Source organism: Salmo trutta, chromosome 5 (genome assembly GCF_901001165.1).
Source record: "Salmo trutta chromosome 5, fSalTru1.1, whole genome shotgun sequence".
In the NCBI taxonomy this organism is placed as follows: Eukaryota; Metazoa; Chordata; class Actinopteri; order Salmoniformes; family Salmonidae; genus Salmo; species Salmo trutta.
The window spans coordinates 57921556-57944147 of NC_042961.1; the positions used below are offsets into that span (position 1 = coordinate 57921556).

The window sequence follows — 22592 nt, forward strand, 5'->3', positions numbered from 1 at the left end:
GTCATTTGTTTTTAATTTCAGTGGTTTGTACACTGAAAGGTGTTTTTCTGTTAAAGGTCCATTATACAACATTTCCACATGTAAAGCCAGATAAAAACTATTTTTACAACCAAAAGTCTTTCATTGGCTATTGTAACCTTTCATTTGACCTCTGCCAAATCGTCTTGGCCCGGTTGCATAAAACATCTTTAAAAAGTTCATTTCCCCCTTCTCTTTTCCCATAAAGTTAAGTCAATTAAGTGAAAAAGTTAAAGGATGCCCATGAGGACCCTGAAGTGCTTCATTCAGAATGGACATCAAAGTAAACAGCATATGTGGAGGTGAATGTTGCTTTCCTCTGGCCTGGTTTCAAAAGGAAAACCTCCACCAGCTAGGCAGCTAGCTAGCGGGCTAGCTACACAGTCCATGGTTACAAAGCTAGCTGGCTACACAGTCCATGGTTACAAAGCTAGCTGGCTACACAGTCCATGGTTACAAAGCTAGCTGGCTACTCAGTCCATGGTTACAAAGCTAGCTGGCTACACAGTCCATGGTTACAAAGCTAGCTGGCTACACAGTCCATGGTTACAAAGCTAGCTGGCTACACAGTCCATGGTTACAAAGCTAGCTGGCTACACAGTCCATGGTTACAAAGCTAGCTGGCTACACAGTCCATGGTTACAAAGCTAGCTGGCTACTCAGTCCATGGTTACAAAGCTAGCTGGCTACTCAGTCCATGGTTACAAAGCTAGCTGGCTACTCAGTCCATGGTTACAAAGCTAGCTGGCTACTCAGTTAGCTTGACGTGCTAGAAAGTAATAGAAATCATTTAGTTTTTTTTTTGTGTTTTATCATTTTCTGAATATTTGTTTCTCTCGTCTTGAATGTATCAGTTCTATTTTGCGATCTCCCAAATTAAAATGTGATCTCATTGAGGAGAGTTCAGTCAGTGAATTAGGTCATCTCCATGGTAACCAGAGACTCTTTCTGCTGTACATGCCTTCAAACTACCGTAAAACCCCTTAAGTATGCCCTTACCTAAGGAAAACATTTCAGGAGCTCTACGCAAAGCTGTCGTCAAGGCAAAGGGCGGCTATTTGAAGAATCTCAAAAATAAAATATATTTTGATTTGATTAACACTTTTTTGGTTACTACATGATTCCATATGTGTTATTTCATAGTTTTGATGTCTTCACTATTACTCTACAATGTAGAAAATAGTAAAAAATAAAGAAAAACCCTCTAAAACTTTTGACCGGATGTCTCATGGTCTGACAAACACTACTCTGGCTCTGCCACCTTTCAAAGCAGGTGAGGAAGGGCGATATCAGAAGATGCAGTGGATTGAGATGCAGGCCATGCAAAACATCAGCTTAGACAGACAGATATCCATGGGGATGTTTGTATTATGTTAGATCTCCACGGAGCACAACCCTTGTAGGCCAAGGCACAGTTATGCATCCTAAACATTTGTAGAATCCGGGCATTAGCCCCTCCCCCTACTCTGTGTCTTAGGCAGCTAATGGTATTATCAACTAATCACAGGCTTAATACACAGAGACACAGACACAGAGAGAGGCACAGAGAGAGGCACAGAGAGAGGCACAGAGAGAGGCACAGAGAGAGACACAGAGAGAGACACAGAGAGAGACACAGAAAGAGACAGACAGGCAGGCAGGCAGAGAGAGACACAGAGAGAGACACAGAAAGAGACAGACAGGCAGGCAGGCAGAGAGAGACAGACAGGCAGGCAGGCAGAGAGAGACAGACAGGCAGGCAGAGAGAGACAGACAGGCAGGCAGGCAGAGAGCGACAGGCAGGCAGGCAGGCAGAGAGCGACAGGCAGGCAGGCAGGCAGAGAGCGACACAGGCAGGCAGGCAGGCAGAGAGAGACACAGGCAGGCAGGCAGAGAGAGACACAGGCAGGCAGGCAGAGAGAGACACAGGCAGGCAGGCAGAGAGAGACACAGGCAGGCAGGCAGAGAGAGACACAGGCAGGCAGGCAGAGAGAGACACAGGCAGGCAGGCAGAGAGAGACACAGGCAGGCAGGCAGAGAGAGACACAGGCAGGCAGGCAGAGAGAGACACAGGCCCCCCAGACACCTGCTCCTTTTTCTCTCTATTCTGGACGTCACAGACGACCAATTCTTATAGCTTTTAGCCGTACCCTCATACTTATTCTTCTCTGCTCCGCTGGGGATGTAGAGGTGAATCCAGGCCCTGCAGTGCCTGGCTCCACTCCTACTCCCCAGGCGCTCTCTTTTGATGACTTCTGTAACCGTAATAGCCTTGGTTTCATGCATGTTAACATTAGAAGCCTCCTCCCTAAGTTTGTTTTATTCACTGCTTTAGCACACTCTGCCAACCCGGATGTCCTAGCTGTATCTGAATCTTGGCTTAGGAAGTCCACCAAAAACTGTGAAATCTTCATCCCTAACTACAACGTTTTCAGACAAGATAGAACGACCAAAGGGGGCGGTGTTGCAATCTACTGCAGAGATAGCTTGCAGAGTTCTGTCCTGCTATCCAGGTCTGTACCCAAACAATTTGAACTACTACTTTTAAAAATCCACCTCTCCAAAAACAAGTCTCTCACCGTTGCCGCCTGCTATAGACCCCCCTCGGCCCCTAGCTGTGCTCTGGACACCATATGTGAACTGATTGCCCCCCATCTATCTTCAGAGCTCGTGCTACTAGGCGACCTAAACTGGGACATGCTTAACACCCCAGCCATTCTACAATCCAAGCTTGATGCCCTCAGTCTCACACAAATTATTAATGAACCCACCAGGTACAACCCCAAAGCCGCAAACACTGGCACCCTCATAGATATCATCCTAACCAATGTGCCCTCTAATTACACCTCTGCTGTTTTCAACCAAGATCTCAGCGATCACTGCCTCATTGCCTGCACCCGTAATGGGTCAGCGGTCAAACGACCTCCACTCATCACTGTCAAACGCTCCCTGAAACATTTCAACGAGCAAGCCTTTCTAATCGACCTGGCCCTGGTATCCTGGAAGGATATTGACCTCATCCCGTCAGTAGAGGATGCCTGGTTATTTTTTAAAAATGCCTTCCTCTCCATCTTAAATAAGCATGCCCCTTTCAAGAAATTTAGAACCAGGAACAGATATAGCCCTTGGTTCTCCCCAGACCTGACTGCCCTTAACCAACACAAAAATATCCTGTGGCGTTCTGCATTAGCATCGAACTGCCCCCGCGATATGCAACTTTTTAGGGAAGTTAGAAACCAATACACACAGGCAGTTAGAAACGCCAAGGCTAGCTTTTTCAAACAGAAATTTGCTTCGTGCAACTCCAACTCTAAAAAGTTCTGGGACATTGTAAAGTCCATGGAGAATAAGAACACCTCCTCCCAACTGCCCACTGCACTGAGGATAGGAAACTCTGTCACCACCGATAAGCCCACTATAATTGAGAATTTCAATAAGCATTTTTCTACGGCTGGCCATGCTTTCCACCTAACTACCCCTACTGCATTCAACAGCACTGCACCCCCCACAGCTACTCGCCCAAGCCTCCCCCATTTCTCCTTCTCCCAAATCCATTCAGCTGATGTTCTGAAAGAGCTGCAAAATCTGGACCCCTACAAATCAGCTGGGCTTGACAATCTGGACCCTTTCTTTCTAAAATTATCTGCCGAAATTATTGCAACCCCTATTACTAGCCTGTTCAACCTCTCTTTCGTGTCGTCTGAGATTCCCATAGATTGGAAAGCAGCTGCTGTCATCCCCCTCTTCAAAGGAGGTGACACTCTTGACCCAAATTGCTACAGACCTATATCCATCCTACCCTGCCTTTCTAAGGTCTTCGAAAGCCAAGTCAACAAACAGATTACCGACTATTTTGAATCCCACCGCACCCTCTCCGCTATGCAATCTGGTTTCAGAGCTGGTCATGGGTGCACCTCAGCCACGCTCAAGGTCCTAAACGACATCGTAACCGCCATCGATAAGAAACATTACTGTGCTGCCGTATTCATTGACCTGGCCAAAGCTTTTGACTCTGTTAATCACCACATCCTCATCGGCAGACTTAGTAGCCTTGGTTTCTCAAACGATTGCGTCGCCTGGTTCACCAACTACTTCTCTGACAGAGTTCAGTGTGTCAAATCGGAGGGCCTACTGTCTGGACCTCTGGCAGTCTCTATGGGGGTACCACAGGGTTCAATTCTTGGGCCAACTCTTTTCTCTGTATACATAAATGATGTCGCTCTTGCTGCTGGTGAATCTCTGATCCACCTCTACGCAGACGACACCATTCTGTATACTTCTGGCCCTTCTTTGGACACTGTGTTAACAACCCTCCAGACGAGCTTCAATGCCATTCAACTCTCCTTCCGTGGTCTCCAACTGCTCCTAAACACAAGTAAAACTAAATGCATGCTCTTCAACCGATCGCTGCCTGCACCTGCCCGCCCATCCAGCAGAACTTCTCTGGACGGTTCTAGCTTAGAATTTGTGGACAACTACAAATACCTAGGTGTCTGGTTAGACTGTAAACTCTCCTTCCAGACTCACATCAATCATCTCCAATCCAAAGTGAAATCTAGAATTGGCTTCCTATTTCGCAACAAAGCATCCTTCACTCATGCTGCCAAACATACCCTCGTAAAACTGACCATCCTACCAATCCTCGACTTCGGCGATGTCATTTACAAAATAGCCTCCAATACCCTACTCAACAAGCTGGATGCAGTCTATCACAGTGCCATCCGTTTTGTCACCAAAGCCCCATATACAACCCACCACTGCGACCTGTATGCTCTCGTTGGCTGGCCTTCACTTCATAATCGTCGCCAAACACATTGGCTCCAGGTCATCTACAAGACCCTGCTAGGTAAAGTCCCCCCTTATCTCCGCTCACTGGTCACCATAGCAGCACCCACCTGTAGCACGCGCTCCAGCAGGCATATCTCTCTGGTCACCCCTAAAGCCAACTCCTCCTTTGGTCGTCTCTCCTTCCAGTTCTCAGCTGCCAATGACTGGAACGAACTACAAAAATCTCTAAAACTGGAAACACTTATCTCCCTCACTAGCTTTAACCTGTTTGGGGTAGGGGGCAGTATTGAGAATTTTGGAAAAAATATGTTCCCATTTTTAACTGCCTCCTACACCAACTCAGAAGCTAGAATATGCATATTATTGTTCAGGTTTGGATAGAAAACACTCTGAATTTTCTAAAACTGTTTGAATGGTGTCTGTGAGTATAACAGAACTCCTATGGCAGGCAAAAACCTGACAAGGTTTCAAGCAGGAAGTACCCTGTCTGACAAGGAGTCGTGCGTCTTGCATCTTTTTATTGAAAAGTAAGGATCTTAGCTGTAACGTGACAATTCCCAGGGCTCCAATAGGCTCTCAGAGCCCGCGAAATAACTGAAGGTTTACGAGGGAGCCTCAGGTTGAAACAGATTATCGCCTTTTGTAAGTGGATGCTCAGAGGACCTTTGAATGATGCGCGTGCATGAGTCGCTCCCGAGGAGAAATTTTATTCGGCTGTTTAGGCTCAATGCATACTCCCGGTCAGAATATTATCACTTCTCTACGACATAAATGGCATAAAAATTGGTTTTAAACAGCGGTTGACATGCTTCGAAGTACGGTAATGGAATATTTAGACATTTTTGACACGCCAATGCGCCATGCGCGGGACCGTGAAGAAGCATTCTGATAGTGTCTAGAACTCACGAACAAAACGTCGCTGTTTGGATATAACGATGGATTATTTGGGACCAAACCAACATTTGTTATTGAAGTAGAAGTCCTGGCAGTGTATTCTGATGAAGAACAAGCAAGGTAAGAACATTTTTCTTATAGGAAATGTGATTTTGGTGGATGCTGACCTGGGTGGGTATCTAAATAGCTAGCCCTGTAATGCCGGGCTATGTACTTAGATTATTGCAAAATGTGCTTCATCCGAAAAGCTATTTTAAAATCGGACATATCGAGTGCATAGAGGAGTAATGTATCTATAATTCTTAAAATAATTGTTATGCTTTTTGTGAACGTTTATCGTGAGTAATTTAGCAAACTGTTAGTAAATTCAACGGAAGTTTGCCGGGGGTTATGCGTTTTCTGAACGTCACATGCTAATGCAAAAAGCTGTTTTTTGATATAAATATGAACTTGATTGAACAGACATGCATGTATTGTATAACACAATGTCCTAGGTGTGTCATCTGATGAAGATCAAAGGTTAGTGCTGCATTTAGCTGTGGTTTGGGTTTGTGTGACATTATATGCTAGCTTGAAAAATGGCTGTCTGATTTTTTCTGGCTGGGCACTCTGCTGACATAATCTAATGTTTTGCTTTCGTTGTAAAGCCTTTTTGAAATCGGACAGTGGGGTTAGATTAACGAGATTCTTGTCTTTAAATAGCTGTAAAATAGTCATATGTTTGAGAAATTGAAGTAATAGTATTTCTAACGATTCAAAAATCGCGCCACTGGAATTTCAGTAGCTGTTACGTAGGTGGGACGAAATCGTCCCACATACCCCAGAGAGGTTAAGCACCAGCTGTCAGAGCAGCTCACAGATCTCTGCACCTGTACATAGCCCATCTTTAATTGAGCCCAAACTACTACCTTTTCCCCTACTGTATTTATTTATTTTATTTATTTTGCTCCTTTGCACCATATTATTTATATTTTAACTTTTAACTTTCTTCAAACTACAAATCTACCTTTCCAGTGTTTTTCTTGCCATACTTTATTTACTCTGCCACCATGGCATTTTTTTGCCTTTACCTCCATTATCTCACATCATTTGCTCACATTGTATATAGTCTTGTTTTTTTTCTACTGCATCATTGATTGTATGTTGTTTTACTCCATGTGTAACTCTGTGTTTTTGTATGTTGTCGAACTGCTTTGCTTTATCTTGGCCAGGTCGCAATTGTAAATGAGAACTTGTTCTCAACTTGCCTACCTGGTTAAATAAAGGTGAAATAAAATAAAAAATAAAACATTTTATGGGGAAAAACTCATTCTGATTGGCTGGGCCTGGCTCTCCATTTTTGTTCAGTATAGAAGATTCCTTCTTCCCTAAATTCAAACTGAAAAGTGCTACATTCACAGAACAATCAAACTAAGGTCTGATGTTAAAGAGCTGGCAGCACAATACGTCACAGCTTGCCACAAGCTGAGGGAGGAAACATGGAAAATCACAGGCTTAACACACAGAGAGACAGAGAGACAGAGAGACGAGCTAAGGGAGGAAACATGTAATGTAGCCTACTATTTTCTGTATAATAAGTAACAAACAATACAAGTACCACCAGTAATTTATTGTTTGTCGAATTAGATTCTGAACATAAGCCATTACTTACATTTTTGTATATTTCTTTGTTTTATACATTATGGTTTTATATGTACTATTCTTGTTTTTGTCGCCGTTCTTAATTTTTGTGTGCAACACTTCGCTTTGGCAACATTGCCCTCCGTGTTTCCAGTGGGTGGGCCCATGCCCTCCCAGGCCCCACCCATGGCTGCTCCCCTGCCCAGTCATGTGAAATCCATAGATTAGGGCTTAATGAATTTATTTTAATTGACTGATTTCCTTATATGAACTGTAACTCAGTAAAATACTTGGAATTGTTGCATTTATATTTTTTGTTCAGTGAAAATACAATTTCTCCGACACACACAGACCCTAAATAGGCCTTCTGAATTTGAAATTCAGAAGGACAAAAGGAGAGAGAGCGAGAGAAAGCAAGTGTGTGTGTCCATTTAGAAGCCAGCAATGCCAAAACACACACAGCGCAAACATTAGCAACAACAAGTGTCTCTGCATTATCCCTCTCCATGTCCCGGTGTCTGTGTGTGTGTGTGGCTAATAAACTTAGCTAACATCACATTCCTATAGGGAGAGAGTTAAACTAGTAAAAACCTGCTCCTTTATCAAGACCATCTGTGGAGGATCAAAATACAAGGAGGAACGGCAATACAGTGAGGGAATAGTAGTCTCACACACACACACACACACACACACCACAGTAACACACACACACACACACACTACAGTAACACAAACACACACCACCTACAGTAACACACACACTCTACAGTAACACACACACACACTACAGTAACACACACACACACACACACTACAGTAACACACACACACACACACACACTACAGTAACACACACACACACACACTACAGTAACACACACACACACACACTACAGTGACACACACACACACTACAGTGACACACACACTACAGTAACACACACACACACTACAGTAACACGCACACACTACAGTAACACACACACTACAGTAACACACACACATTATGTTAACGACAATACCATCTTCTACTAGATGTCAAGGAATGCCCTTTACGGGGAGGTAGAACTCCTAACCTTCCCATTCTGAATCTGTTTAGATGTTGGATTAAATCTAATTGATGACATCACAATTCCGGCATAACGGACCCTGGCGAGTCTCTCAGGAAAACCAGAACAGTAACTAGGCTATTCCGCTGTCACTTTTAGACCAGGGATGAGGTCTCGTGGAGGGTTGGAGGTGCTAGAGGGCATGTCTAGGTCTGTCAGGAGTCGTTATCATGTCCTGGGCTCTTCAGAGCGCCACTAGTGGACATTCCAGTTTCATTCTGGGGGAAAGACCACATGGCACGTACCTAGAATGCACACACACACACCTCTATTATGCGTGGGAATACTTTGGAACAGATTTCAAAATCCCTTGGAGCTGATTTTGCTTCTGTTTTTTCAGCCTTTTATGTCCAACAATAAAAAAAGCTTTGGAGTAGATGTTTTCCCTTCGAGGCACATGGTAACCCAAGAATTTGATTACTCAACCAATTTCCTATTAGTCACCTCACCTCCTCCTATCTGAATGTGGGAGAACATTCACTCCCCAGCAAAGCCTACAACTATCCCAGTCATTCAACATCCTACAGCAGGATGGCCCACCACTGATTTTATTTGCCGTTTTCTGAGAATTACATTCTTTTTTTAAATATATATATTGTTGGACATAAGACTGTAAAAACATCAGGAAATCAGCTCCAAGTGATTTTTGGAAAAATCTGTTCGTAAGTATTCCCACGCACAATAGAGAGACGTGCCCGTTTCCGCCCCACCGACTATCCGTTCAAGAAAAGAAAAAATCGTCCCGCGGCTGAATCTAGTTGATGATCCCTGTCCTAGAGAATATGAGAAAACATTCAGGCTTACCACAGTACACACACACACACACTTTACAACAGTAAACAGCTAGCCTGTTAGTCACTAGGCTAATATACTCCTACATGACAAAATACCCTGGCTTTGACTCAGACAGGAGACGGTTACCTATGGAGTAACAAAGGACACACTAACATACAAGTCCATATAGGCCTAATGAAGCTACACAGGAAGAGGCATTGCCATGGAAATGGCTGATAACACTACTTGAAGCAGTTGCTGTAACACTAGTATTAGTATGCAAGTCTTACATCGTCGTATGCCATGACATTGTTGAACACTCCTTTCTGATTGGTGTTTCAGAGCATGCATTATTTTCATATAACGCATGGTATGTTTTGTTTGAGCTTCTTTTCAAAGCAAAAGTCGGGTTGGAAACAGTATTGGTATTGTTGAACTCGATTAGCATAATAGCAAGCTAGGACTGATGGTTTGGTAAACTAAACTAGCAAATCTGTTTGGTTACCACGGTAACTACTGTAGCTATCTAGTATCAAATTTCAAATCAATCAAATGTATTTATATAGCCCTTCTTACATCAGCTGATATCTCAAAGTGCTGTACAGAAACCCAGCCTAAAACCCCAAACAGCAAGCAATGCAGGTGTAGAAGCACGGTGGCTAGGAAAAACACCCTAGAAAGGCCAGAACCTAGGAAGAAACCTAGAGAGGAACCAGGCTCTGAGGGTTGGCCAGTCCTCTTCTGGCTATGCCGGGTGGAGATTATAACAGAACATGGACAAGATGTTAAAACGTTCATAGATGACCAGCAGGGTGAAATAATAATAATCACAGTGGTTGTAGAGGGTGCAACAAGTAAGCTTGCTAGCTACTTCAGTAGATGTTGAACACATTTCTACCGGCAAATGAACACATTTCATATTATAACTAGGGGATCTATGCATTCTCTGGATAATAATGCAACTGTGGAAGGTCAGTTCCAACACACCGTCCACATCATTCATTATTTTTCCATAGAACGCATAGTCCATGGTTGATTACCGGTTATATATTCATAGCAACTTATTATACAGCATTAAACCAATTAATGACAGGGGTAGAATCTACATCCTACTAAAACATTCAATTTGATTTGACATAACATCTTGAGATTATATTAACATCTGTGTGTATGTATTTACATCAGAGAGAGAGAGAGAGAGAGAGTGAGAGAGTTCAGGTTCAACACTAAACACACACTCGCGCACACACACACACACACGAAAGGCGATCCAGTTGCCTGTGCACCTTCCTGCTTTAGGGCCAGTACACATTCTGTGTCTCAAAATGGCACCCTATTCCCTATAAAGTGCACTACTTTTGACCAGGGCTCAGGGTGCAATTTGGGATGAAGCATACACATGCTTACTGCTAGACCCATCTCATAAATAACTGTCAGTCTGAAAATAAAGCAGTAAATATAGATGTGAAATAGGAAAGGGCAGCTAGCCAGCGCTCTCAGCAGCAGCAGCTAGCCAGCGCTCTCAGCAGCAGCAGCTAGCCAGCGCTCTCAGCAGCAGCAGCTAGCCAGCGCTCTCAGCAGCAGCAGCTAACCAGCGCTCTCAGCAGCAGCAGCTAGCCAGCGCTCTCAGCAGCAGCAGCTAGCCAGCGCTCTCAGCAGCAGCAGCTAGCCAGCGCTCTCAGCAGCAGCAGCTAGCCAGCGCTCTCAGCAGCAGCAGCTAGCCAGCGCTCTCAGCAATCTCAACTACAGGACCTTAACTCAGCTCCAAGCAGCTCCAAGACCAATACAACTAGTAGGCTCACACTGTCACTCTATGAAGGAGGCCTTTGGATGTGGGATAGGACAGGGCGCAGCTAGCTAGCTAACACTCGCTAGTCTATGTAAAAAGGTATTGCTACAGCATTCCCTAACGAACAGGACCCAGTAGCATACTTCCCTGTTTCAGAAGGTGCGCTGAAAACGGGCCTGACTGGCTGCTGAAGGCAGGTCACATGAAGTGTATTCCTGTGATGATGGTGCGTTTCCTGTGGCTCGGTTCTATTGCTGTGGTGCCCCCGACACACTGGGCCAATTAGAGCACATCAAAGACCCTCTGCATGACTCCACACACACATACACTAGTATGACAGTGGAAACACTTCAAACAGTGACAAGCTTTATTGGAGAAGAGAGTTGGTTTTTCTATGGAAAACCACACACACACACACACACACACACACACACACACGACACCCACAAATGGAGTGTTGGTTTTCCATTGGAACGAAACTAAGGAAGGACCTCGCCCAGGAGGGCAGCAAGGAGTCAATGCAGTGAACACAAGCACTCTCTCTCTCTTTCTGGTGGAAACACACACACACACACACACACACACACACACACACACACACACACACACGGGCAACTGCAGGTCAAGCTTTCTCCATAGTACCTGGTACTGTTTGACCCACTTTGTCACAATGGCAAGGACCTGGGTCAATGAAGTGTGTGGAGTACAGCAGCTGAAAATCCCTCTCTTATCATTATTACCTTTCGCACTGCAGGGCATGCCGACGACTGGAGGGCCAGCACGCGCACACACAGACTAGTGTTCTCTATCCTGGGATTTACTGTATTACCAGCTTAATATAAACCCATTGGGTGTCTATCAGAATGCTAACAAAATTAGCACATGTACTAGCGAATTTCCATGGAGGCTGCTAGCTAAATATGCTAACGAGCGCAAACGAAAAAAGAAAAATTGCACAGACAGGCAGTCCAGCACATATAGTTATACATATACAGGTAGGAGCAACCGAATGTCCTTTTTGGTGAGTTTGGACATCTACAAGCGAATGTGAACGAGAGACATTGTGCAAATGAACAGTACTGGCTCTATAGTAGCAGGCACGCTGTGTCTGTGTGGAGTCTGGAGTCGCTACGGCAACGGTCCTGAAGATGGGGGAGGAGCAAACAGACGGACAACTGAGAGGAGAAGAAAAATGCTATAAAATGAAGAGAGCGGTGGCAGATGACAGATAACTCATCATGTGTAGCTGCTGTTCTCCATCATTCTATCAGCAGACAGCTCTCTGACAGATGTGTAGCTGCTGTTCTCCATCATTCTATCAGCAGACAGCTCTCTGACAGATGTGGAGCTGCTGTTCTCCATCATTCTATCAGCAGACAGCTCTCTGACAGATGTGGAGCTGCTGTTCTCCATCATTCTATCAGCAGACAGCTCTCTGACAGATGTGTAGCTGCTGTTCTCCATCATTCTATCAGCAGACAGCTCTCTGACAGATGTGTAGCTGCTGTTCTCTGGTAGAATGCTACATCAACTTGAAGAATAACATTAGGAAATGTAGCTGGCTACATTCTATGATAAACATTAATATGATGGCCATGCATCGTTTTTGCAAAACATACCTTGCTTTTTCGCTGTAAACTCATTTAGCCTACTTGTGTGGCTGCCAGCCAATTAACGTTGCACTTCTGCTGTCATCTGATGAAAATGAAGCTGTTTTCTGCTGAATGTGCTGCACTAATGTATTTTATGTGAAGGAAAACTATAGTTTCAAGTCCCTGATTCTCTATTGAAGCAAAACAACACTTAACCTTCAATATAAAACCAGACCCCCGTCACTACACAGCTGGACTCACCTGCTCCTGCTTTCTCCCATTGTTTACAAACAAACACCTGACTGGCTCAACTGTTCTGGACAACTACGGTAAGCTTCATGATGTAAAATAAAGTAGTATTTTAACTGTTCTGGACAACTACGGTTAGCTTCATGATGTAAAATAAAGTAGTATTTTAACTGTTCTGGACAACTACGGTTAGCTTCATGATGTAAAATAATGTGACAGGTGAAATGAAGAACGCCATCTGCTTTATCTTCTAACACGTTGCACAAGTTGACTGCAGGTATTTACTTTAAAAAGTAGCTACAAATATTAAAATGTATAGAAAAACTTAGAAGAAATTGTTTCAACAGTATTGACGGTATCAAAAAACCCTCCTGTGGCTATATCCAAACACCCCGGTATACGGTATACCGCCCAAGCCTCACCGCACCCCCCCACAATCCCTCTGTCACTCACCCTTGGACGTGGCAGTCATCCCGTCTGACTTGATGAAGTCTATACTGCCATAGGCTCCGTTGTCCTCTGCTACTGGCACAGTCAGGTTACTGGCTTGGGGGGCGTTGGGGGTCGCCCCGGTACCTCCCTGCTGCTGCTGGGGTACGGGTAGAGGGTTAGAGTCCCGGTCCTCTCTCAGCTCCAGGGCGATGTAGTTGAGTCCGTTCTGATACCCCACAGACATGTTCCTGCACATCCGACCCCCAGGAGGACACACAGATGAGGCTGAGGCCATGCCCAGATCAGAAGGCCCTGGACGGGCAGGGAGACCGGCCGAGTCCCCCCCTACCCCCTCAACACACATCCACACACTGTCAAAGGAGCCAGAGCCGGTCCACTTCGAGCTCTCGGCCAGATGAGCTACGTTGAGGGCTGAGGGGTTGGCTGGGCCCGCGGAGGGGTTGGCTGAGCCCGAGGAGGGGTTGGGGTTGGAGCTTGGGGCTCCGCCTCCTCCGGAGGTAGAGGATGAGGAAAACGTTTCGGAGCTGTGTCGGCGTCGCCCCTGGAGGTCCGCGCGTACCACCTTGATGGGCTCAGGCTGGGGGCTGGAGGAGGGAGGGGAGGCAGAGGTGGGGGTTAAGGTGGGGGGGTAGCAGCTCTCCATCAAACACAGGTGCTGCAGCATGGCCGTGGGACTACTCCGTAACCCCCGCGACTCCTCACCCCTGCTGAGGTTAAAGGTCATATCTGTGTAGTCATCTGTCCCCGTCCGCCATCGAGCTCCAGAAGAACCAGGGGCCCCACTCACGGAGGCCCCAGCGGCAAGAGGTCGGATGTAGCTGGGTGGGTTCCAGGGAGCCACCAGTGAGGGTTTGGGAGACTTGTTCTTAGCCAGGCGTCCTCCATCATCACCCCCACCCTCCACCTCTACACTCATATAGTCCTGGTTCTGAGGATGGGGAGGGGAGCGGCGCTGCTCAGCAGAGCCCACCGAGGGTGAGCCATCCTGGGCAGAGAGGGGGCAGGACGTTGGGGGTCCGTAGCGGCCCCCAAACTCGATGTTGATGTACTCTCCAGGGCTGGAGAGTACCTCGGCGGCGTCCGGCTCGCTGACCCTCAGTGACCCGTGGAAGCTGCGGCGCCCTAGGGGGAGGCGGTTGGGCCGGACCGGGATCGTCCGACGGTCACCGTTAGCCGCTTGGTGGTGCACCCCGTAGGGAGGGGGCGGGTAGGCGTGAGGGAGGATGTGAGGGGTGTCTGACCCCCCACTACCAACACCCCTCGTCGTCACGCCCCTCTCGGCGACGTTGCCGGTAGCAACCTGGGAGTAGACTGGTTTCGCCGGGGAGCTCATGGGTACATAGTCATCATGCGCTCTCTGTTCCCTCTCTCTCTGTTCCCTCTCTCTCTGTTCCCTCTCTCTCTGTTCCCTCTCTCTCTGTTCCCTCTCTCTCGCAGCGGGGGCCTTGTAGGAGCGAGGCAGGGAGAAGTAGGGGCTGTAGCTGTATGATTTGGGGTCTCTCCCTTCAGGGTTGCTCAGTGCGTAGTATCCCCCCTCGTTGCAGAACTTCCGTCCCCCTGCCGCGTCCCCTCCACCTCCTCCGCTACTGCTGTACGACATGTCCATGTACTCTCCATTCTCGGGCCGCTCCACTATACTACCAGAACTACTGACACTACCTCCACCCACACCCAGACCCATGTTACTGCTACTGCTGTGGGGGCTGGGGGAGGCCTGGACTGGGGAAGAGGAGCTCCGCCCCCCTGGTAGCATCATCATGTAGCCACGGGGGTCTGTGGGCTGTTGGACTGAGCGGGGGGCCTGGGGAGAGTGGGAGGGCTGGGGCTGGTGGTGGTGAAGAGAGGGGGAGCTGGGTTGCATAGGCATGTAGTCCGGTGCGTCACAGGGTGAGGCTGCCACCCCACACAACATGGGCATGTAGCCGCTGTCCTCCTTGGCCGAAAGAGGGGGTCGGCCCTGGCTGTGCTCGGAGCAGGAGCTGTAGTCAGAGCGGAGGGAAGAAGAAGAGGAGGAAGGCTGGGTGATGCTGTCGGTGCGGACGAGAGACAGGGCCTCTCCCACGGACACCGACTCGTCCAGCGAGAAGGTGGTCTGGGTCATCTTCTGGTACACCGTCACGCCACTGCTGCCGCCGGCAACACCCCCCTGACCCCCGGGCCGCGTGAACGAGTGGGTCCGTCTCCTCAGGGACCTGTCGTCATCCGTCGACGTGCTCTCGTCCCGGTTGGGGGTCTCCGCGCTGCCAGAACTACTCCCTCCACCGCTGGCGGCTCCGAACACCTCACGGTGCCAGCCCATGGCCATGTAGTCGCTCATGCAGTTCTCCTCTCTGATTGGTGGGGTGTTGCCAAGGGAATCAGGAGTGTTGCTCCGGACCCTGAAGTAGCGGAAGTCCCCAGGGCTGGAACCGTACTCGTCTGAGGAGTTGAAGCCTCCGTCGGAGGGGGAACCGCAGATGGATGCTGAGGAGGGCCGGGTGAGGGTATCGGAGACCGAGCCATGCCCGCTGCTGCTGGACACGCTGACGGGGGAGGTGGTGGAGGGAAAGTGGGAGACGGGGAGCGAGGCGGAGCGAGCGTGGTAGGTGGACCCTGGTAGTGCCCTGGCGTAGCGCCCTACAACCCCGGTGCTCCCGGTATTCCCTGGCCCTACCCCGCCCTCCTGGCGCCCCAGGTGTATCCGGGCAGTGTTCAGGTGGATCAGGCTGCCTGTAACGGATCGGAATGGCCGGTTCATCGTCCCCTCACCCTCGCTCGATGTTCGGAAGCGATAGCCGCTGGCGCCAGAGCTCTTACTCGATGGCGGCGTCCCAACCACCGACTCGGTCCTGGAGCGGCGCTGGAGACCTGTCTGGCTTGGAGGCAGGTTACCTAGGTGACGGCGGGTGGTGATAAAAGCGATGGGGTTGGAGCCAGATGATTGGCTCTTGCTCCTGGGGCGGATCTCTGCGAAGGCCTTCAGAGCCTTCATGGTCTCCAGGATGGTCTCGTGCATGTTCTGGGCCACTACAGAGTCATCTACCTGCATCCATATCTCCCCAGGTCCTATAGAGGACGACCGACCCACCTCCATGAAGAAGAAGCTTTCTGAGTGCCCACAGCGTCTGATGTTCATCAACTGAAGGTTGACACACGGTGTCTCAGAGTTTAGTTTGACCAGGTGGATAGTTTTAGTAGAGAGGCATAAACGATACACACCTGTGAGGTTCTTGGTCTGACCTAGCCCTTTGGGTTTCACGTTCACCTGCCACACCTCTTTGAAAACCGTACCTGGTGTGACTGTACCATAACCATCATCCAACTCGTCCGAGTCTAGATGCCCCTTTTTCCCCTCACTCATCAGTTCACTCAGGGCTACGTACCAATCATCTTGTTCCTGCTCGTTTTCAGCTACAATAGCAAAGTATTCATCCTTAGTGTAGAGGGCTATGAGGTGTTTGTTTTTGGAATCTGCTCTTTTGTTGACAGTGAAGCACTGATACAGATAGATCACCCTTTTCGGGGGAGAAGCGGCGACCGTACCGTTTGCAGCTGCCGCAGCAGCAGACCGCAGGCTATTACGGAATTTTTTCTCGCTGTCATAGTACTCCAACCGACTGAGGCCTAGGTGGCTGGCCGCCCTCAGCACGAAAAACCTCTTGTGGCCGTGTTTCTGTTTCCGCAGATAGCCACACTTCTGAATGTCGTCCACTACACCTTCTGAGGTAGCCACGCTAACATTAGCATTCGCGGCTAGTTGTATCGCGGCTGATGCCGCGTTTACCGACGCAGCGAGTGCGTGGTGGCTCGCAGCGGGGTCCTGCTGTACCAGGATCAAAGACGATGACGAGGCTTTCCTTACCGGGGACTCCGTGATGTTTTCAACAGAGAGATGATGCTCCGTCGCCGCCTGGTAGTGGTGCGACAGCGGGTGTTGTTGTTCTTTAGGCAGCGAGCTCTGGGGGTAGTGATGGTGGCTGGAGGGCGGCAAGTGCTGATGGAAACGAGCTCCACTGGCCCCGACGCCACCGATATTCAATAACGGGGAAGGGGGTTCCCCGACCGAGGTGTCTCCATCATTGGCTGCCGCTGGTTTCGTCCCGATGCCCCTCTGTTGCGTCTCCACTAACAACATAGCAGCTTTGCTTTCTTGGTAATTCGTGAAATTTGCCATTTAGAGAGCACAACCAAAGGTCACTTTACCTAAACCGTGCTGTGGACCTAGACCCCATTCTTGTTTTGGAGACGGGCTCCGACTGGCGCTGTTGTGCTGTGGCTACACGGCGCGATGGTTGGCTACAATACAAGCGTAAATGTATGTTAGTTCTGTTTGAAAACGGCCGGTCCAGGCCTCTTTGTCACAAAACAGGTATCCAATGTACGCTTTTACGAAAAGAAGCCCATCGTGTGAAACATTTCCACGTTCAACCCCGTTTCTATAATCGTTAGCTCCCAAGCTAGCAATCAGTCCCCTTCTCCCTCTGTACACAACTCTACCGAGCGGAGCACAAACAACACGTGACTTGCGCGTAGCCATAAGTAGGAGGAACAATGAGCGAGTCGGGGCTTCTCATTGGACGTTCAGCGAGATTGACAGGAACTGACAGCTAAAAGAGCCAATAATTGAGGGTGATTTGTGTTTTACGTCAATACGGTCGACTAATGATATCGCACGGAGTTTCATTGAGGTAAAAAGAGGAGGGTACGTTTTTGTGATGATCGACATATGACTGGCCAATGATCATCGGTAGAGTGATAGGCGTTCGTTGATGCTACCACTCTCATTGGACAATAGGGTTAATTGACGCCGAGGTTATCAAATCACAGTGTGACCACATGGACCAATGGCTGTGCTGTTTTAGTTTGCAAGTTTCATATTGCAAGTTTCTCCTCTGCTACTTATTTGTAGGCATTGAAGGCCAAATGTGCCCTAAAACATTTCCTTATCTCCTACCCCTTTGGTATACTTACATTTACATTACATTTACATTTAAGTCATTTAGCAGACGCTCTTATCCAGAGCGACTTACAAATTGGTGCATTCACCTATAATATCCAGTAGAACAACCACTTTACAATAGTGCATCTAAATCTTTTAAAGGGGGGGGGGGAGGGGTTAGAAGGATTACTTTATCCTATCCCAGGTATTCCTTAAAGAGGTGGGGTTTCAGGTGTCTCCGGAAGGTGGTGATTGACTCCGCTGTCCTGGCATCGTGAGGGAGCTTGTTCCACCATAGGGGTGCCAGAGCAGCGAACAGTTTTGACTGGGCTGAGCGGGAACTGTGCTTCCTCAGAGGTAGGGAGGCGAGCAGGCCAGAGGTGGATGAACGCAGTGCCCTTGTTTGGGTGTAGGGCCTGATCAGAGCCTGAAGGTACGGAGGTGCCGTTCCCCTCACAGCTCCGTAGGCAAGCACCATGGTCTTGTAGCGGATGCGAGCTTCAACTGGAAGCCAGTGGAGAGAGCGGAGGAGCGGGGTGACGTGAGAGAACTTGGGAAGGTTGAACACCAGACGGGCTGCGGCGTTCTGGATGAGTTGTAGGGGTTTGATGGCACAGGCAGGGAGCCCAGCCAACAGCGAGTTGCAGTAATCCAGACGGGAGATGACAAGTGCCTGGATTAGGACCTGCGCCGCTTCCTGTGTGAGGCAGGGTCGTACTCTGCGAATGTTGTAGAGCATGAACCTACAGGATCGGGTCACCACCTTGATGTTAGTGGAGAACGACAGGGTGTTGTCCAGGATCACGCCAAGGTTCTTAGCACTCTGGGAGGAGGACACAAGGGAGTTGTCAACCGTGATGGCGAGATCATGGAACGGGCAGTCCTTCCCCGGGAGGAAGAGCAGCTCCGTCTTGCCGAGGTTCAGCTTGAGGTGGTGATCCGTCATCCACACTGATATGTCTGCCAGACATGCAGAGATGCGATTGCAGATCCCAAAGAACTGGATAGGTGTAAGCAACATGGCAGTGACTACCCTAAATCCATTGGAATGCTATGAATACCACCTATCCGGTTATTTCAGGGCCAATATTCATAACGCGCCTAAAGAGTTAGTTAACCTTTATTTAACTAGGCAAGTCAGATAAGAACAAATTCTTATTTACATTGACGGCCGTTGGCCATCTTATTAATCCCTTTACGTTTGTGTGTATAAGGTAGTTGTTGTGAATTTGTTAGATTACTTGTTAGATATTACTGCATGGTCGGAACTAGAAGCACAAGCATTTCGCTACACTCGCATTAACATCTGTTAACCATGTGTATGTGACCAATACAATTTGATTTGATTTGATTTGAAAAGGCAAAAGGCCTCCTGCTGGAACGAGGCTGGGATTAAAAAATGTGAATAAATAAAATAAAAATATAGGACAAAACACACATTACGACGAGTAAAGGTGCTGATCTAGGAACAGGCCATCCATCTCCATAATCATATTAAAAAAGATCATCTCTCCTGCTCTGAGACCCTTTATGCGTGACCCCTGGGTCACAGTGGGTGTTTTGAAATCTATTCATATTGTTTTGTTTTTCTGCATTCCTTTTATGATTCATTATTTGCTTGCTGTAGTGGTGTGACTCCTCATGACTCAGCAATCTTGGCTAGGTATTTATTCAGGCGCTTGAGAAATCATTTACCTGTGCCCTGTCTGGTCAAGCCCCAGAGAGACAGGGATGGGTGTAACGCATCATAATAACTTATTAATTCTATCCAAACACCTCACTTGTTAAAGAGGCAATCAGCAGTTAAAACAATAACAAAGCTTACTCCCCAACACTGTTTCCTTACAAAGCAAGGAGATGGGGCTGGAGAAAAGTAACCACTCTCAAATTCAAAGACAGGGCTATGGATGCAAGGACTGACCATCCATGATATGAAAATGATAGTTTTAATCGTGTTTTTAGGCTATAGAGTGTTTGTTTACAGTTACTTTATTTACAAACGTTGTCATAAAACATATTTTGGGTTCTGATGGGATACACATGTTGAACTAGGCTTATGATCCATTTATAAGTTATATTCTTCAAGAATAAATGGGTACATATCGTAAATGTATAAGTCCAAAAATGGGTGTAGCAGCTGCTGATTGGCCCTTTAAGTAAATACACAACAGTAGTGTCTTCGGTCATAATGTGAATAGGGGCTCTATTCAATCAGATCTGCTTTCACCGACATCCACATAGCAGTTGCTTTGACGGTGTCTGAGGTGGAACTGTGTTAGAGCTGTCAAATACACAACTGGCTTTCTGCATTATCAACTAAAGTGGACATTGCCATTGGCTGCACAGAGTCACATTGACATAAATCCCATGCAGCCTTGTTTACAAATTCTAACACTGGCATGTGAGATGTAATCTACACCTCCATTTGGAACACTGGAATGTGAGATGTAATCTACACCTCCATTAGGAACACTGGAATGTGAGATGTAATCTACACCTCCATTAAGAACACTGGAATGTAAAATGTAATCTACACCTCCATTAAGAACACTGGAATGTAAAATGTAATCTACACCTCCGTTAAGAACACTGGAATGTAAAATGTAATCTACACCTCCGTTAAGAACACTGAAATGTGAGATGTAATCTACACCTCCATTAAGAACACTGGAATGTAAAATGTAATCTACACCTCCGTTAAGAACACTGGAATGTAAAATGTAATCTACACCTCCGTTAAGAACACTGGAATGTGAGATGTAATCTACACCTCCATTAAGAACACTAGAATGTAAAATGTAATCTACACCTCCGTTAAGAACACTGGAATGTAAAATGTAATCTACACCTCCGTTAAGAACACTGGAATGTGAGATGTAATCTACACCTCCATTAAGAACACTGGAATGCAAAATGTAATCTACACCTCCATTAAGAACACTGGAATGTGAGATGTAATCTACACCTCCATTAAGAACACTGGAATGTAAAATGTAATCTACACCTCCGTTAAGAACACTGGAATGTGAGATGTAATCTACACCTCCATTAAGAACACTGGAATGTAAAATGTAATCTACACCTTCGTTAAGAACACTGGAATGTAAAATGTAATCTACACCTCCGTTAAGAACACTGGAATGTGAGATGTAATCTACACCTCCATTAAGAACACTGGAATGTAAAATGTAATCTACACCTCCATTAAGAACACTGGAATGTGAGATGTAATCTACACCTCCATTAAGAACACTGGAATGTAAAATGTAATCTACACCTCCGTTAAGAACACTGGAATGTAAAATGTAATCTACACCTCCGTTAAGAACACTGGAATGTAAAATGTAATCTACACCTCCGTTAAGAACACTGGAATGTAAAATGTAATCTACACCTCCGTTAAGAACACTGGAATGTAAAATGTAATCTACACCTCCGTTAAGAACACTGGAATGTAAAATGTAATCTACACCTCCGTTAAGAACACTGGAATGTGAGATGTAATCTACACCTCCGTTAAGAACACTGGAATGTAAAATGTAATCTACACCTCCGTTAAGAACACTGTAATGTGAGATGTAATCTACACCTCCGTTAAGAACACTGGAATGTAAAATGTAATCTACACCTCCGTTAAGAACACTGGAATGTAAAATGTAATCTACACCTCCGTTAAGAACACTGGAATGTGAGATGTAATCTACACCTCCGTTAAGAACACTGGAATGTAAAATGTAATCTACACCTCCGTTAAGAACACTGTAATGTGAGATGTAATCTACACCTCCGTTAAGAACACTGGAATGTAAAATGTAATCTACACCTCCGTTAAGAACACTGGAATGTAAAATGTAATCTACACCTCCGTTAAGAACACTGTAATGTGAGATGTAATCTACACCTCCATTAGGAACACTGGAATGTAAAATGTAATCTACACCTCCGTTAAGAACACTGGAATGTGAGATGTAATCTACACCTCCATTAAGAACACTGGAATGTGAGATGTAATCTACACCTCCATTAAGAACACTGGAATGTGAGATGTAATCTACACCTCCGTTAAGAACACTGGAATGTGAGATGTAATCTACACCTCCATTAAGAACACTGGAATGTGAGATGTAATCTACACCTCCATTAGGATGATAGAAAACCTCATTATTTCGTTGAATGATTTTTTAATTTTAGCGTAATTGTTTCTATATAGTCTACACAAGGGTTCCCTAACTGGCAGCCTGTGGACCAAATTTGGCCCACAGGTGTTTTTATTTGGCCCCCTAGTTTTTTTAGCAAAAAAAAAAAGAAACAAATATTTGTGGGGTCGGGTGTGGCTTTGTGACAATGATTGCAAGAGCAACTGCTCAGCGAGTTAATGGCTCCAATGCAGTTCCACTCCCTCTGACACC

The 22592-nt window shown here is 46.7% G+C and overlaps 1 protein-coding gene across 1 annotated transcript in view; it reads right to left on the minus strand.

The window, feature by feature from the left end:
* The window catches only part of LOC115194642 (insulin receptor substrate 2-B), a 20166-nt gene extending 2436 nt beyond the window's left edge, over window positions 1–17730 (minus strand). The window contains exon 1 of the mRNA XM_029754498.1: window positions 13266–17730. Within this exon, the coding sequence (XP_029610358.1) occupies window positions 13266–17418 (4153 nt within the window). The 5' untranslated portion in view covers window positions 17419–17730. The remainder of the gene's footprint in view (window positions 1–13265) is intronic.
* Window positions 17731–22592: the final 4862 nt, after the last annotated feature.